Source organism: Bufo bufo, chromosome 7 (genome assembly GCF_905171765.1).
Source record: "Bufo bufo chromosome 7, aBufBuf1.1, whole genome shotgun sequence".
NCBI classification, from domain to species: Eukaryota; Metazoa; Chordata; class Amphibia; order Anura; family Bufonidae; genus Bufo; species Bufo bufo.
Window position 1 is genome coordinate 125,235,931 of NC_053395.1, and position 17,964 is coordinate 125,253,894.

At 38.6% G+C, this 17,964-nt stretch overlaps 1 protein-coding gene across 1 annotated transcript in view; it reads right to left on the reverse strand.

The window, feature by feature from the left end:
* LOC121008786 (carboxypeptidase O-like) overlaps positions 1 to 17,964 on the reverse strand; it is a 278,938-nt gene that overhangs the window by 114,400 nt on the left and 146,574 nt on the right. Inside the window, exons 6-8 of the mRNA XM_040441480.1 lie at positions 10,331 to 10,441; positions 7,818 to 7,908; positions 4,408 to 4,610 (exon numbers count right to left, since the gene is read on the reverse strand). Coding sequence (XP_040297414.1) covers positions 4,408 to 4,610; positions 7,818 to 7,908; positions 10,331 to 10,441 — 405 coding nt within the window. The remainder of the gene's footprint in view (positions 1 to 4,407; positions 4,611 to 7,817; positions 7,909 to 10,330; positions 10,442 to 17,964) is intronic.

Genomic DNA, 17,964 nt, shown 5'->3' on the forward strand with positions numbered 1-17,964 from the left:
AGACGCAGCAGTTGGCACCTGTGTTTCATCATCATCAGAGACGTGCTGAGGTGGTATTCCCATGTCCTCATCATCAGGAAACATAAGTGATTGTGCGTCAGTGCATTCTATGTCTTCCACTGCTGGGGAAGGGCTAGGTGGATGCCCTTGAGAAACCCTGCCAGCAGAGTCTTCAAACAGCATAAGAGACTGCTGCATAAGTTGAGGCTCAGACAGTTTCCCTGATATGCATGGGGGTGATGTGACAGACTGATGGGCTTGGTTTTCATGCGCCATCTGTGCACTTTCTGCAGAAGACTGGGTGGGAGATAATGTGAACGTGCTGGATCCACTGTCGGCCACCAAATTGACTAATGCCTGTACCTGCTCAGGCCTTACCATCCTTAGACCGGCATTAGGCCACACCAAATATTGCTGTAAATTTTGGTGTCTACTGGGACGTGAGGTAGGTACACTAGGACGTGTGGCTATGGCAGAATGGCCACGTCCTCTCCCAGCACCAGAGGGTTTACTAACACCACCACGACCATGTCCGCGTCCCTTACTAGATGTTTTCCTCATTGTTACCGTTCACCACAATAAGAAAACAATTATTTGGCCCAATGTATTGAATTCAAATTCAGGCCTTTTTTTTACAGGCACCTAACACTATCTGGCTATCTATTTAGGTACCGTATTACACTAATACAGGCACAGCAGAAACCACTGATTTAGGGAATTGCTAATTTAGGAATTGTATTTTAACCCAGAACAAAAACTGTGCTTTGACGGACACTAAATAACTTGACCAGCCACAGCAGTAACCTCAGATTTAGCTGAATATAAATTGTAGGCCTAGTATTTAGGCCCTGGATGGATGACAGGTATCCCTTTACGGACAGAATTACACTTGGAGATGCACGGTAGCGTGTGAAGTTATTGAGAATGACCCTATCAGCACCTTCAATGTAATATACCCTTTTATGGATAGATTTAAACTTGGCCTGCTACAGCAGAAACCACTGATTTAGGGAATTGCTAATTTGGGAATTGTATTTAAACCCAGAACAAAAACTGTGCTTTGACAGACACTAATTAACTTGACCAGCCACAGCAGTAACCTCGGATTTAGCTGAATATAAATTCTAGGCCTAGTATTTAGGCCCTGGATGGATGACAGGTATCCCTTTACGGACAGAATTACACTTGGAGATGCACGATAGCGTGTGACGTTATTGAGAATGACCCTATCAGCACCTTCAATGTAATATACCCTATTATGAAAAGATTTAAACTTGGCCTGCTACAGCAGAAACCACTGATTTAGGGAATTGCTAATTTGGGAATTGTATTTTAACCCAGAACAAAAACTGTGCTTTGACGGACACTAATTAACTTGACCAGCCACAGCAGTAACCTCGGATTTAGCTGAATATAAATTGTAGGCCTAGTATTTAGGCCCTGGATGGATGACAGGTATCCCTTTACGGACACAATTACACTTGGAGATGCACGGTAGCATGTGAAGTCATTGAGAATGACCCTATCAGCACCTTCAATGTAATATACCCTTTAATGGATAGATTTAAACTTGGCCTGCTACAGCAGAAACCACTGATTTAGGGAATTGCTAATTTGGGAATTGTATTTCAACCCAGAAAAAAATATATCCTTTGCCAGACAGCAGACAGTATTACAATTGGCTAGCCACAGCTGAAACACCAGATTTAGGGTACTGCTATTTTGGCAATTGTATTTCACCCCTCAATAAAATAGCAAGAACAGCCAAGCCCCTGATGTAGGATATAGCAACAAAAAAAAACCACACTATTGATGGTTAAATGGACTTGGTGGCAGCTTGTGCTGGCGCACCACAAGATACAAAATGGCCGCCGATCACCCCAGAAAAAAGTGACAGAAAAACGCTCTGGGCAGCCGAAAAACAGTGAGCAATTAACTAGCAGAAGTTGAATGATACACAGCTGTAGATCGATCACTTCAGTAAGTGTTTTTGATGAGTAAATCCTTGCCTAATCTGGCCCTAACAGCAGCAGCTGCATCCTATCCCTACACTGATCAGAGCAGAGTGACGTGCGGCCCTACGTGACTCCAGCTTAAATAGAGGCTGGGTCACATGCTGCACTGGCCAATCACAGCCATGCCAATAGTAGGCATGGCTGTGATGGCCTCTTGGGGCAAGTAGTATGACGCTTGTTGATTGGCTGCTTTGCAGCCTTTCAAAAAGCGCCAAGAAAGCGCCAAACACCGAACCCGAACCCGGACTTTTACGTAAATGTTCGGGTTCGGGTCCGTGTCACGAACACCCCAAAATTCGGTACGAACCCGAACTATACAGTTCGGGTTCGCTCATCCCTAGTGTTTACGTATATTTATGTTTGACTGTCCACGGCTTATTTTACTCTTGTGGATCTAGCATAGGGCAATGTTTTTGTCTTCCTGGGATGTGGAGAAAAACTTTCAGATGGGAGATACTCACACAGAGCTAGCGGCAGTTAAGCTTGGCTTTGCTCTGGCGTATTATGGGCCTACTGCATCTGCCGTATCACCAGTTCCCAAAGCAGATCTGGTCCTGACAATTCTTTGGGAGGTTGTCGCCTCTGCTGTTTATTGCTGCAGCTGCCCTCCTCCCCTGATGTTACCTCCTCCTCAAAACCTTGATTCATCTCCCAGGTACTTTCCAACACACAATCATCATCAGAGTCCTCAACCTCACTGCCACTCTTTGACCTGAATAATAATGATTTGCCTTTCTATGGAAAACTGTGGCCTACGAGTACTGTTACTGCCTGGACCAGTACTATTACTGCCTGGATAGCTGCTGCTGCTGTTGCAACTACCCACATTCAGGCTCTTAGATGACAAGGCCTGGGTCTTTTGTTTTGAACTCTAACATATTCCAGACATTTTATTATGAGGCTTAATGAAAACTCACAATTTTCCTAAAAGAAAAGTCACGGGTTTGGTACACAGTTACTCAAATTATGGAACGGTTATAGCAAAATTGCAAGTGTGTTTTGTGTAATTTAAAGGCAGAGGTGCAATTAAATGTCCTCTCCCTTCTGCAAATACACTCACTGCTATTGACAACTTGCTTTGGGAATATTGTAATATTGGCGCCGGTAGGATTTCTGTCTAGCTTGTAATTTGCTTTTAAGACTTAAGATTCAAAAACCCCTTTCTTTGCTATTGTTGCAGACCTGTAATGTGATTACAGGAAAGGTGGTAATATTTTAGTCTATGTTTTACTTTGCGTTTAATTTCAGTTTACATAAAAATGGCGCCATTGCCATAAAATGTTTTTGCCATAATGCATTGTGTTTAAAAAATGTGTTTAAAAAAAATTTCAATTGCTCAGCAGCAGCTATTGGAGTACTGTGCTGGTAATAAGCTGGCAATAAGCCTTTGTAGAAACTTAAGGTTTTAAAAAAAGAAAAGAAAAAGACTGTCTCTGTTCAAATTAAAAAAGCTGCATTATTGTGCTTTTTTGTTCCTTAAAAAGAGTTGCATTTTGCTGTCATTTATACTTGTGCAGTTCAAGTGCATCAACTTACCCATTTAATTTTGCCAATTTTAGACTGTCAATTGCATCAATATAAGTATTAAGACGGGCACTCAGACCATAGGGGGCTGTATCAAACAGGTAGTAAATTTATTTGATTATATTAAAATGTATAAAAAAGTATAAAAAACAAATGTCATAAAAATACCATACAAATATTTATTGTTATGATATTTGTTTTTTAGACTTTTTTATACATTTTAATATAATCAAATAAATTTACTACCTGTTTGATGCAGCCCCCTATGGTCTGAGTGCCCGTCTTAATACTTTAATTTGATGCATTCTGGCTATTGGGGTAAACCTTTGTACGTGAGCACCTGACTTCATTTAGTCTGGAGGTGGGCCGCCCATTAATCTATTTAATTGCATCAATATACCATTGTAAATTGTCAATGCCAGTGTACAGTTTGCTTGTAGGGTCATTTAATTGAACCTTTCTGTTAATTACAAAAAAATATAATAATAGGTTGGAACACTTTTGATTCAGGTAGAATCGATGTGGATCCAAGCCAGATTTTTTAACTGATTCTTCAGTATTGGACCCAAAGCAAATTTCAAGAAATTTGCTCATCTCTATCCTGCATTTTTTTTTTTTTTACTAATACTAGTAGTACTTCCTTGGCTCCCCTCGCTCCAGCGGAGCTATAGCAGCTGCATAGTCTGATACTTTGGTAAGTATACCCTTGATAGAATGAATGCCATGTGCTGCAAAAGCCTGAGACCATATGGTTGTTATAGTTATATTCTAAAGTCAATCTTTCATTCATAAAATCAGGTAACATATAGTACTCAAGACTTCAATATGTACTTCTATAAAATAAATATTTTTATTAAACCTTGCTTACCTGCTCATCGTGATTAACAGATGGATCTTTTGTGTACCCATAAGGAAGGAGAATAAGCTGTCCATATGAATGCATTGTCAGGAAGCACAAGATGTCAGATTTAAGACTGCTCACTAACTGTGATAAAGCCTGGACCTCTGGTTCTGATGCAGGTCCTGTTCCACAGAATGTAATGTCGCTGCAATTTGTTGAAGCACCAATTGCTGGATGGAAAAATTGAATAAAAATATGAAAAATAATTCACAAACTACCTTGTAGTTGCATTGTTATTATCAGTGTGAACCCAGTTTCCATTAAAGAAAATTAATAGTAGATGTAATATCCCATATGAATTGGCTTAATGTAAGAGATGAATATGGCTAATGTATCCTTTTCAATAAAAACACTTTCCCTTATAAAATACAGTGTAAGTGCCACGTCATTTATTATCATTAAGCCTTTTGTAAGTAACCAATCCCCTCATTTTATCAGCTATTAATTTTTTTTATCACTTGAATAAGATGACTTTATGATGTTTCAGTTACTGAATGGAAATTTCATAACTTCATATGTTCATTCATATTCTGTTGCAAATTTAAATCAATGGTGGAGATTTATCAAACGTGTTGTATAGGAAACCAGGTTTAGTTGCCCATAGAGATCAATCGTAGAGTCCACCTTTCATTTTTCAAAGGAGCTCTAAAACATGTAAGGTGGAAAGTGATTATTTTCTATGGGCAAATAAGCTAGTTTTCCTTTAAACTAATTTTTATGAATCTCCTCCAAAGTATTTTTTCATACACTGCAGTTTTGATGTTTCCTTGCATTTCTATAGAGCAGCAATGCAGCTGTTATATACAGAAGCTCTCTTTACAAAAAGGAAAATAAAGCACACCTCTGGAACTACCAGTTGGAAGACAGCTACTCTATAAGTAGGTTTCACCATTTAAACAGACCTTGAGATATAGCTTAGTATTATAGCCAAGCCAGTACTTAATTTGCAGACAGCTGTTTTGGGGCAATTGCAGTGTACGATAATTGGATTGTTACAAATTAGCTTTGACAAAAACTACAACTTAAATTCAAATACTTTTAATGTGTTTTTAGGTAATATGTGATTAATCCCTTCCTCCATATGCATTTTGAGTCTTAGTGACTAGAGATGAGAGAATTGAATCCCACTCGATTGAAGATCTCGGCCAAAATCCCGTGCGTGGTGACTTATGACATAACCACATCTGCCGGCGTGATGATGTAATCTCGTGCCATGCGAGATTTCATGCCAGATCTTCAAGCAAGATTGCAGTGCCTGACCCGTCACGAGCAAATGGATGCGGTAAGTTTGATTAAAAAAAAAATGTAAGTTAATTTCACACAGTTTTTACACTCTGTCATTACACCTGTCATTTCACCCACTACTACTAAAAAAATGCGCTTTGTGACAAAGTAATTAGTCACAAAGCAAATCTTTTTGTAAAGTTCGACAAATCAGCCGAATCGAACTTTTGAAAAATTCGCTCATCTCTATTAGTGACCAAGCAATTTTTTTTTCATTGTCGCATTCTAAAAGTTATAAAATTAAAAATTTTCCATTGATGGGGGCTTGTTCATGGTAGTTTTCAGTTGCACCATTTTGAGCTACACATAGCTTACTGATTAAAGGGCATCTGTCTGAAGATTTATATCAATGAAACTGGCTGACCTCTTGTATGTGTGCTTAGTTCATACAGTATATTCCCACATTGCTGAGAAAAATGATGTTTTAATATATTCAAATAAGCCTCTACGAGCAGCTAGGGCATTGCTGTTAAACCTAGAGGATCTGCCTTCTCTACAACTGCCGCGCCCTCTCCACAGGACCAAGCAGGTGTGATCACATTTATTGCCTGGCCCTATCAAAGTGCAGGGGATAAATCAGTTGCAGAGGGAGCAGAGCCTCCAAGAGTAACGGCAATGCCACTATTGCTCCTAGAGGATCATTTGCATGTATAAAAACAAATCTGCTGACAGATGTCCTTTAACTGCATAACTAATCAAATGCTAAATAGTTGCAAGTCCAATTTATGTGTGAGATAGCCAAGATGAATTTCTATAAAATGATGGTAGTCTCACAATCAAAGTTCAAAATGTTGCTTGTCAGTTGTACTGTACATAGTTTTTTTTACCACTTTTGTACAATAAAATCCCTTTACGAAAAAGAAAATTTGTTTGCATCACTGCATCCCAAGACCCATAACGTTTTTATTATTCTTTCGACAGAGCTGTGTGAGGGCTTGATTTTTGCGGGATGACGGGTACTTTTAATTAGTATCATTTTAGGGTACATAACATTTTTTTATCGTTTTTTATTTTGTTGATGGCAAATAAGGAAAAAAACAGCAATGCTGGAATAGTTTTTTCATTTTTTTTTTACGGTGTTCACCGTATGGGATAAATTACGATAGTTGTATAGTGTGGGTTGTTTCAAATGTGGTCATACCAAATGTGGAGGGGATTTTATTTTTGCAATTTTTCCTTGAAAAAGCTGTATAAGGGAAAAATTACAAAAATTAAAGTTGTGTATTTTTTAACTAGGATTTTATTTATTTATTACATTTTTTAAATATTTTTTAACAATTTACTAGTTCCACAGGAGAATTTTAATAGCCGATCTTTTGATTGCTTATATAATACAATGCATGGCTTATGAACTACATTTTATGATACTGTCAGAACTACACTGACAGTCAACAGCAGACTGTGCTAGAGAGACACTTCCTGATAGGAATACATTGGAGGCAGACCTGGGGCCTTCACTAGGCATTAGGTTGCCAAATATATCAGCACCTCATGATCTCATTCACGGTGTACTGATGGAAGACAGAAGGAGCTCTCTCCCTCTAAACCACTTAGAAATGATCGCTAAAGACAGAATCTAAGGGGTTAAACGGCTGGTTCATGCAAGGGCTGAGCCCACACTCTACATCAGGCATCCTCAAACTGCGGCCCTCCAGCTGTTGTAAAACTACAACTCCCACAATGCCCTGCTGTAGGCTGATACCTGTAGGCTGATCGGGCATGCTGGGAGCTGTAGTTTTGCAACAGCTGGAGGGCCACAGTTTGAGGATGCCTGCTCTACATTGTATGATAGACCCATGCAGTGCTTATCCTAGGCTGCCATTGAAAGGAATAGAAATAGGCCCATTAATGACTGCTATAGAAACCCATATCAGCAGTCATTAAGGGGTTAAATAAGGGATTATAGAAAATGTAAGAAAAACAGATGATGTAAGTTCTGAAAGTGCACTAAAACCACATCTTTTTTGTGTTTGATATTATTGTAGTTACAGAAAACAGGAAGTCAACTACACTTTTCAGTACAGTGAAACAAGATATACTGGTAGATACTGCCTGGACTTATTTTGGCATATGTTAACTATGCTGTAACTTACTGCACCAATTTGAATTAAAGTTTCTATTCAGGTCCACACCATAACATTTTCCATTATCATGTGGTGAGCGAGATTTTCTCCAAAGGCGATCCTGTTCAAATAAAAATATAAATGAGATTACATTGATAAGACATATACCGTTAAACAATTCTAAGTGTACTTTAGAAGGTTTACTGAAATGTCTATTTCAGACACAGTTAGAACATCAGTGCAACTATTAGTATAACAACATACAGTAATTTATCATTATTTTAGCATGTTTTTCTTGCATTGTAAATGTTGCTATTATAAATGTACCTAAATGCATGAAATCAATAGCTTTATACATTATTCCTAAACTAAAACTGAAAGCACTAGCATCTGCTCCACTAACACTAACATCCCCTCCTTTCATAGTTTCAAATACGGTTTCTCACTGGGCTTGCTAAGCCAGATTGAGCTGCACTGAGTAGAAGATTATCTAATAAGTCAATCTGACTTTGATAATAAGTGCTGTGGTATGATTAGCAGTAGTGCTACTAGCAATGTTCACTTGGTACGTACCCTTGGTCGTTTCCCAGCCTTATGTCATGGTAATCACCATAAAAGCCCTATGTTCTGCACCAACAAAGCTGGTCTTGCCCCTGGTTTAAACTAGTTTATGTGTATTAATGACTGGTTTGTACAAGAACAGCTTCACATAAATTATTTCATATTGCAAAAAACTAAATAAAATCCTGCAAATAATTTGGTTTATTGTTCTGATATTCGCTTATTATTATACATGTGAATCAATATAATACGGTAGGTTGTGTCTTCCATTGTAGAGGTAGATCACTGGGTCAAATACCTCACTTGTGTATTGATTTAAAAAAATAACTGTAATTTTTCAGACAGTTGTAGTAAAAATGAATATGAAGAACTTAGAATTACTCACATGACATTTAGATGTTATCATCATTAATTTGTTTAACCATACATAATTTTAGTAAAACAAAAGGTGTTTATCCCCTTCAGGACCGTTTTTTCATCTTTTTTACTCCCTGTCCCTTTACTCCCCCGGGTTTCGCACTGTTTCATAGTGACACGCCCCTGATGAATCGGTGCGAAACCCGAGTTGGGCTATGGCCTCTTTCACATGGGCATCATATTTTTGGCCCAGATAAAAGGCGGCTGCGTTGCGGAAAAATGTGCGATTTTTCCGCGCGAGTGCAAAACATTGTAATGCGTTTTGCACACGCGTGAGAAAAATCGGCATGTTTGGTACCCAAACCCGAACTTCTTCACAGAAGTTCGGGTTTGGGATCAGGGTTGTGTAGATTGTATTATTTTCCCTTATAACATGGTTATAAGGGAAAATAATAGCATTCTGAATACAGAATGCATAGTACAATAGTGCTGGAGGGGTTAAAAAAAAAATATATAATTTAACTCACCTTAATCCACTTGCTCGCACAGCCCGGCATCTCTTCTCTTCTTCTTCTTTGCTGATTGCAGGAAACGGACCTGTGGTTATGTCACTCCAGTCATCACATGGTCCATCACATGATCTTTTACCATGGTGATAGATCATGTGACGAATCATGTGACGTCACCACAGGTCCTTTTCCTGCACACAGCTAAGATGAAGACAGAAGAGATGCCGGGCTGCACGAGCAAGGTGAGTTACATTCTTTTTTATTTTTTTTTAACCCCTCCAGCCCTATTGTACTATGCATTCTGTATTCAGAATGCTATTATTTTCCCTTATAACCATGTTATAAGGGAAAATAATAAAATGATTGGGGCCCCGTCCCGATCGTCTCCTAGTAACCGTGCGTGAAAATCGCACCGCATCCGCACTTGCTTGCGGATGCTTGCGATTTTCACGCAGGCCCATTTACTTCTATGGGGCCTGCGTTGCGTGGAAATCACACAATATAGAGCATGCTGCGATTTGCACGCAACGCAGAAGTGATGCGTGAAAATCACCGCTCATGTGCACAGCCCCATAGAAATGAAAGGGTCCGGATTCAGTGCGGGTGCAATGCGTTCACCTCACGCATTGCACCCGCGCAATACTCGCCCGTGTTATAAGGGGCCTATGAGTTTTTATTAAATTTTATGTGAATGAAGCAAGTCTAAAATCTTGTAAGTACAATAACAACCTGTTTTAATATCATAAACACGGTGAGCACTGTGCTGAAGTGAAGAAAAGTATTGAACACCTAGAGGATCACTCGACATTGAGGAAAGGCTATAACATTTGGATCTGAAGTACCCCGAGGGCTAAAGAAAAACTGCGCAATCTCACAGACGTATATGAGGAATGATTTCTGTGAGATTGCACATCACATGCAATGACTGAATAACCATAAGTAGTGACTGCGCGGAACTACTCTTTTTTTCTAAAGACATAAACTAAATATCAGCAATTTTTCAGATTACAAGTACAATGAAATAATGCAGGTATGTTTTAATATGTATGTTATCTTATTGATATTACTGTTCATACAGTAATTAAAGAAAGTTATGAATTTTACATTGGTTCTTACCGTAGTCCAGGAATAAACAAAACCATCAATATTGAGAACAGGGACAATATAAAAATCTATGTTTTCCAGAACTTTATTTATCACACGATTGTCGCTGTGAGGCTGAAGTATCTGCAAAATTAAGATAAATCTAAAAAAGAAGGCATTCCTGCAAGGTCATGTGCAGTTTCTCACAATGTAAAGAATGAAAGAAAGTATTTATTAGTGCCATGTTTTGTCTCTATACATATCTGCATCTATGTTAAACTCCAGTGAACCCATGTTCCACAATATTTCTCAAACATATTACTGTACCTTAAAGGGATTGTGGCACTTTAAATGTTATTTTAATGTAATTCAGCACAATAAACTAGTTATTTTTATATATTACAGATTTTATAATTACAGAGCAATTGTAGCAATGAATGGGGAGAAATTTGGATCCATCTGAGGTAAAGGGACGATTCAAGCTTCATTAGAAAGTGATTGTCATCTGCTACATTGCATCAAGTCGCAAAAGCCATTGAAAGCAATTAAGAAGTCAATTTTCTTGCCATTGTTTATTTATATAATGTTAAGATGAGAATTGTTACATCCTTAACCGTTTCAGTACCGAGCCACTTTTCACCTTAAATCCCAGGTCGATTTTTGCAAATCTGACATGTATCACTTTATGTGGTAATAACACTTTTACTTATTCAAGCCATTCTTGTGACACAATATACTTCATAACAGTGGTAAATTTGAGTCAATATATTTCACCTTTATTTATAAAAGAATCCAAAATTTACCAAACATTTGCCAAAATTCACTATTTTTTAAATTTGAATTTCTCTACTCTTAAGGCCTCTTTCACACAGCCGTTTTTTTTTTCCGTTTTGCGGGCCGTTTTTTGCATTCATTTCAATGGTTCCGCAAAAAAAACGGAATGTGTTCCGTATGCATTCTGTTTCCGTATTTCTGTTTTTCCGTTCCGTTTAAAGATAGAACATGTCCTATATTTGGCCACAAATCACGTTCCGTTGCTCCATTAAAGTCTATGGGTCCGCAAAAAAACGGAATGCATACGGAAATGCATCCGTATGTCTTCCGTATCCGTTCCGTTTTTTGCGGAACCATCTATTGAAAATGTTATGCCCAGCCCAATTTTTTCTATGAAATTACTGTACACTGTATATGCCATACGGAAAAACGGAACGGAAAAACGGAACGGAAACGGAAACACAACGGAAACAAAAAACGGAACAACGGATCCGTTTAAAACGGACCGCAAAACACTGAAAAAGACATACTGTCGTATGAAAGAGGCCTAAGACAGATAAACCTCATAAAATATACCTCATAAAATATATACCTCATAAAAGATATACCTCATAAAATAGTTGTCAATCAACATTCCCCATATGTCTGCCTTATGTTGGCATAATTTTGTAAATATCATTTTATTTTTTAGGACGTTAGAAGGCTTAGAATTTTAGAAGCAATTTAATAAATTTCCAAAACTGTTTTATTGAGCACCAATTCATTTATAAAGTGATTTTGAGGGGGCTTACATAATGGAAACCACCCATAAATGACCCCATTTTAGAAACTACTCCCCTAAAATTATTCAAAACTGATGTTACAAACTTTGTTAACCGTTGAGGTGTTCCACAACAATTAAAGGAAAATGGAGATTAAATGTAAAAATTTCATTTTTTTTTGGTAGATTTTTTATGTTAATCAATATTTTTTTTGCAACACAGAAGGGGTTAACTGCAAAATAAAACTCAATATACATTACTCTGATTCTTCAGTTTACAGAAATACCCCATATGTGGTGGTAAACTGCTCTATGGGCACATGGCAGTTGTCAGAAGGAAAGGAGCGCCATATGGATTTTGGAGGCAGATTTTGCTAGAATGTTTTTTGGCACCATTTTGTATTTAAAGAGATCCTGACGTACCCCTACAGTGGAAACCCTCAAAAAGCGACCCAATTTTGAAAGCTACACCCCTTAAAGCATTTTATGGAATTTGGAAACACTTGGCTGTGAAAATGAAACGTTTTATTTCTTCTAATAAAATGTTGCTTAAGCCCCAAATTTTTCATTTTCTCAAGGGGTAGCAGGAGAAAAAGCACCCCATAAATTGTTACCCATTTTCTTCTGAATACGACAACACCCCATTTATAGTGCTAAACTGCTGTGGGGGCACATGGCAGGACTCAAAAAGGAAGGAGCTTTTGCAGCGCAGATTTTGATGGATTGGTTTACGGGTGTCATTGGTTTTTATATTTTTAGTGATTGTCTTATGTGGGGGTTCATTTTTTGCGAGAAGAGGTGACATTTTCATTGGTACCATTTTGAGGTATATATGACTTTTTAATAACTCGATATTATGCATTTTGTAAAGCGAGGTGACAAAAAAGACTGTTCTGGCAGTTTTTATTTAGTTATTTTTACAGCATTTACCTGACAGAGTATATCATGTGATATTTTTATAGAGCTGGTTGTTACAGACGCGGTGATACTTAATATGAGAGCCATATTATTTTTATTTTTTTGGGTGATTGTCTTAGTTAGGGTCTAATTTTTTGGCGGAGTGAGATGATGGTTTGATTGGTACCATTTTGGGGTACATACGACTTTTTGATTGCTTGGCGTTACACCTTTTTGTGAGGCAAGGTGACAAAAATGGCTGTTTTGGCTTATTTTTTATTTTTTTGTGCAGCATTCATCTGAGGGGGCATATCATGTGATATTTTTATATAGCAGGTTATTACAGAAGCGGCGATACGCAATGTGTCTATTGTTTTTATTTTTGTTAAGCTTTGTACAGTAAAAGCATTTTTGAACAGAATAAAATCTTGTTTTCGTGTTGCCATTTTCTGAGTCATTTTTTTTTATGTTTCCCTGTTTTTTCCCAAAAGTTTTTAACTTAATTTTGAGAAAAGGACACATTTTTTTTACTTGACAATTTTAATTTTTTATTGTGCAAAACTTTTGTGCACTTTTTTTTGTCCCACTCTGGGACTTCAACTTTTGGGGGTCTGATCCCCTCTCCAATGCACTACAATAAATCTGTATTGTAATGCATTGGCTGTAAGTGTATTACTCAGTGTAATACACTTCAGCCTGCTTGCCCGGAACCTTGTAGGGATACCGCACATGCCGCGGTCAGCGCTGATCGTGGCATTGCGAGGGTTAATGTGCCAGCATCAGTACTTTCACCAATGCCGTCGCATATAGCAGGGGTCCAGCTATCAGTGACTGCTGGACCCCTGCCACTGATCAGGCGGGCACAGCTCCTGCGCCTGCCGATCAACGAACCGTAGCTGTATGGCGCTAGAGCTTAAGACACAGTTCCCACAGTTACGATGCCTACAGTTATGGCGCTGGTATCCAATGGGGTAAGGCCGCATGCACACGACCGTGGTGTGTTTTGCGGTTCGCAAATCGTGGATCTGCAAAACACGGATGAGGTGCGTGCGTGTTCCGCAATTTACGGAACAGCATGGACAGCCTTTACATATAACTGCCTATTCTTGCCCACAAAGCGCGGACAAGAATAGGACATGTTATTTTTTTTTGCGGGGCCACGGAACGGAGCAACGGATGCTGACAGCACACGGAGTGCTGTCCGCATCTTTTGCGGCCCCATTGAAGTGATTGGGTCCGCATCCAAGCCGCCAAAACAGCGGCTTAGACGCGGATCAAAACAACGGCTGTGTGCATGAGGCCTAAGTCTGATTTAATTTTTTTTATATCAATCTTGGCATAACCCCTTTAATATTGGAAATATCTAGCTGTCCTTACTAAGCTTAGATGAAGCATTGCTAACCTTGACAATATAACATCTAAGCAGTACTAGAATTAGAGATGAGTGAAGTTTTTAAAAATTCGTCAGCTTCACCGAAGTTCACCAAGAAATTTGATTTGTTACGTGAACGCAGAAATAAATGGAAATGGATATAGGCTTAAATTCATTATCCCTCACTGATGCTTTTGTGTGCTGGAGTGTGTATTGGTGTTGATCACCTATATGCTGGTTTAATTAAATTGAACAAGTCCCCAAAAAAAAATTTCAACTGTGTGTAGAAATAGATGAACTTTAACTGATGATTATGGGGCAGATCTGACTGATTATGGGACAGATCTCTTTCCTTCATGCTTACTAGCAATAGAATACAAGCTTGATTGACTTCTGACTGTCCCTGGCTACTTAAGATTGTTTTAGTGGCAGACACTGTAAGACCCTCATTCAAAGCCCAGCACAGAATAGCGTTCTGCTTGTTCTGCTCAGGCACCTCCCTTCCTGCTGTGAAGGTCAAAAAGGTAAGCCAGCACTCCCCATATTACCTCTCGTTCAAGGGCCTGGTCCAGACCATAGTATAATCCAAGAAAACAACGAAAAATGTCCAGCACTGAGATGAATAAAAAGTTTTCAATCTTTATTCCATAAATTTAACCTGTTCCGGACACATGATGTACCGGTACGGCATGATGTCCCGGTACTTAAGGACACATGACGTACCGGTACCTCATGTGTAGTTCCGATCACCGCCGCCCGGCGGGCAGTGATCGGAACAAGGTGCCTGCTCAAATCATTGAGCAGGCACCCGGGGACAATGCGCGGGGGGGTCCTGTGACTTCCCCCGTATCGGCGATCGCTGCAAACCGCAGGTCAACTTAGATCTCATATGGGGTGTTTCTGTAAACTACAGAATCAGAGCCATAAATATTGAGTTTTGTTTGGCTGTTAACCCTTGCTTTGTAACTGGAAAAAAATTATTAAAATGGAAAATCTGCCAAAAAAGTGACATTTTGAAATTGGATCTCTATTTTCCATTAATTCTTGTGGAACACCTAAAGGGTTAGCAAAGTTTGTAAAATCAGTTTTGAATGCCTTGAGGGGTTATGTCTCTAAAATGGGGTCATTTTGGGTGGTTTCTATTATGTAAGTTTTACAAAGTGACTTCAGACCTGAACTGGTCCTTAAAAAGTTGTTTTTTGAAAATGTCTGAGAAATTTCAAGATTTGCTTCTAAACTTCTAAGCCTTGTAACGTCCCCCAAAAATAAAATGTAATTCCCAAAATCCTAACATGAAGTAGACATATGGGGAATGTAAAGTAATAACTATTTTTGTAGGTATTACTATGTATTATAGAAGTAGAGAAATTGAAACTTGGAAATTTGCAAATTTTTATATTTTTTTGTCAAATTCAGTATTTTTTTATAAATAAAAATGCATTTTTTGGACTCCATTTTACCAGTGTCATGAAGTACAATATGTGACGAAAAAACAATCTCAGAATGGCCTGGATACGTCAAAGCGTTTTAAAGTTATCACCACATAAAGTGACACTGGTCAGATTTGCAAAAAATGGCCTGGTCCTTAAGGTGAAAATGAGCCCAGTCCCTAAGGGGTTAAAAGAATACAGTTCTTCACATGGACAGCGGTTCCTTGCATTTAACCCCTGCTGTTCACAATTACACATATAAACAATGTCATATAAAGTAAAATAAATGTGCAAGAGAACATCTGACACCCAGTTGGAAATGTTTTTAAACTTTGAGGAGACAAATTCAAACATCCACAACTCAGTATAAAAGAGAAATTGCCCTTTATAAACGGGGATATTACATGAGCATATACAGGGAGTGCAGAATTATTAGGCAAGTTGTATTTTTGAGGATTAATTTTATTATTGAACAACAACCATGTTCTCAATGAACCCAAAAAACTCATTAATATCAAAGCTGAATATTTTTGGAAGTAGTTTTTAGTTTGTTTTTAGTTTTAGCTATTTTAGGGGGATATCTGTGTGTGCAGGTGACTATTACTGTGCATAATTATTAGGCAACTTAACAAAAAACAAATATATACCCATTTCAATTATTTATTTTTACCAGTGAAACCAATAAAACATCTCAACATTCACAAATATACATTTCTGACATTCAAAAACAAAACAAAAACAAATCAGTGACCAATATAGCCACCTTTCTTTGCAAGGACACTAAAAAGCCTGCCATCCATGGATTCTGTCAGTGTTTTGATCTGTTCACCATCAACATTGCGTGCAGCAGCAACCACAGATTCCCAGACACTGTTCAGAGAGGTGTACTGTTTTCCCTCCTTGTAAATCTCACATTTGATAATGGACCACAGGTTCTCAATGGGGTTCAGATCAGGTGAACAAGGAGTCCATGTCATTAGATTTTCTTCTTTTATACCCTTTCTTGCCAGCCACGCTGTGGAGTACTTGGACGCGTGTGATGGAGCATTGTCCTGCATGAAAATCATGTTTTTCTTGAAGGATGCAGACTTCTTCCTGTACCACTGCTTGAAGAAGGTGTCTTCCAGAAACTGGCAGTAGGACTGGGAGTTGAGCTTGACTCCATCCTCAACCCGAAAAGGCCCCACAAGCTCATCTTTGATGATACCAGCACAAACCAGTACTCCACCTCCACCTTGCTGGCGTCTGAGTCGGACTGGAGCTCTCTGCCCTTTACCAATCCAGCCACGGGCCCATCCATCTAGCCCTTTAAGACTCACTCTCATTTCATCAGTCCATAAAACCTTAGAAAAATCAGTCTTGAGATATTTCTTGGCCCAGTCTTGACGTTTCAGCTTGTGTGTCTTGTTCAGTGGTGGTCGTCTTTCAGCCTTTCTTACCTTGGCCATGTCTCTGAGTATTGCACACCTTGTGCTTTTGGGCACTCCAGTGATGTTGCAGCTCTGAAATATGGCCAAACTGGTGGCAAGTGGCATCTTGGCAGCTGCACGCTTGACTTTTCTCAGTTCTTGGGCAGTTATTTTGCGCCTTGGTTTTTCCACACGCTTCTTGCGACCCTGTTGACTATTTTGAATGAAACGCTTGATTGTTCGATGATCATGCTTCAGAAGCTTTGCAATTTTAAGAGTGCTGCATCCCTCTGCAAGATATCTCACTATTTTTGACTTTTCTGAGCCTGTCAAGTCCTTCTTTTGACCCATTTTGCCAAAGGAAAGGAAGTTGCCTAATAATTATGCACACCTAATATAGGGTGTTGATGTCATTAGACCACACCCCTTCTCATTACAGAGATGCACATCACCTAATATGCTTAATTGGTAGTAGGCTTTCGAGCCTATACAGCTTGGAGTAAGACAACATGCATAAAGAGGATGATGTGGTCAAAATACTCATTTGCCTAATAATTCTGCACGCAGTGTATAAACATGCATAGCTTTGGGAAATTACATTATTTCTCTCGGGCAGGGTCCACTGAGGTACATAAGCATATCAGGGCCACTATATTGAATTCCATGATATTGTACAGCAATTTATCTATGCCCCATACATTTTTCACAAGATACATTCCAAAATTAAATTGTGTGTCATGTACAATGGTGAATGACCTCAGGGTGTTTTATATATTATATTTAATTTTTGTGGGCCAATCGGGTTAGCAGTGATACATTTTTTCACGCTTCATATTTAATATATAAAAGTACTCGTGTGCTCAGGTGCTTGAGTAGAACACTTCGCGATTGTCGGGTGTTCTACCGAGCACCCGAGCACAATGGAAGTCAATAGTAGTGTTGAGCGACAGGGGCAATATTCGATTTTGTGATATTTCGCGAATATATGGGCGAATATTCATCATATATTCGTAAATTCGCAAATT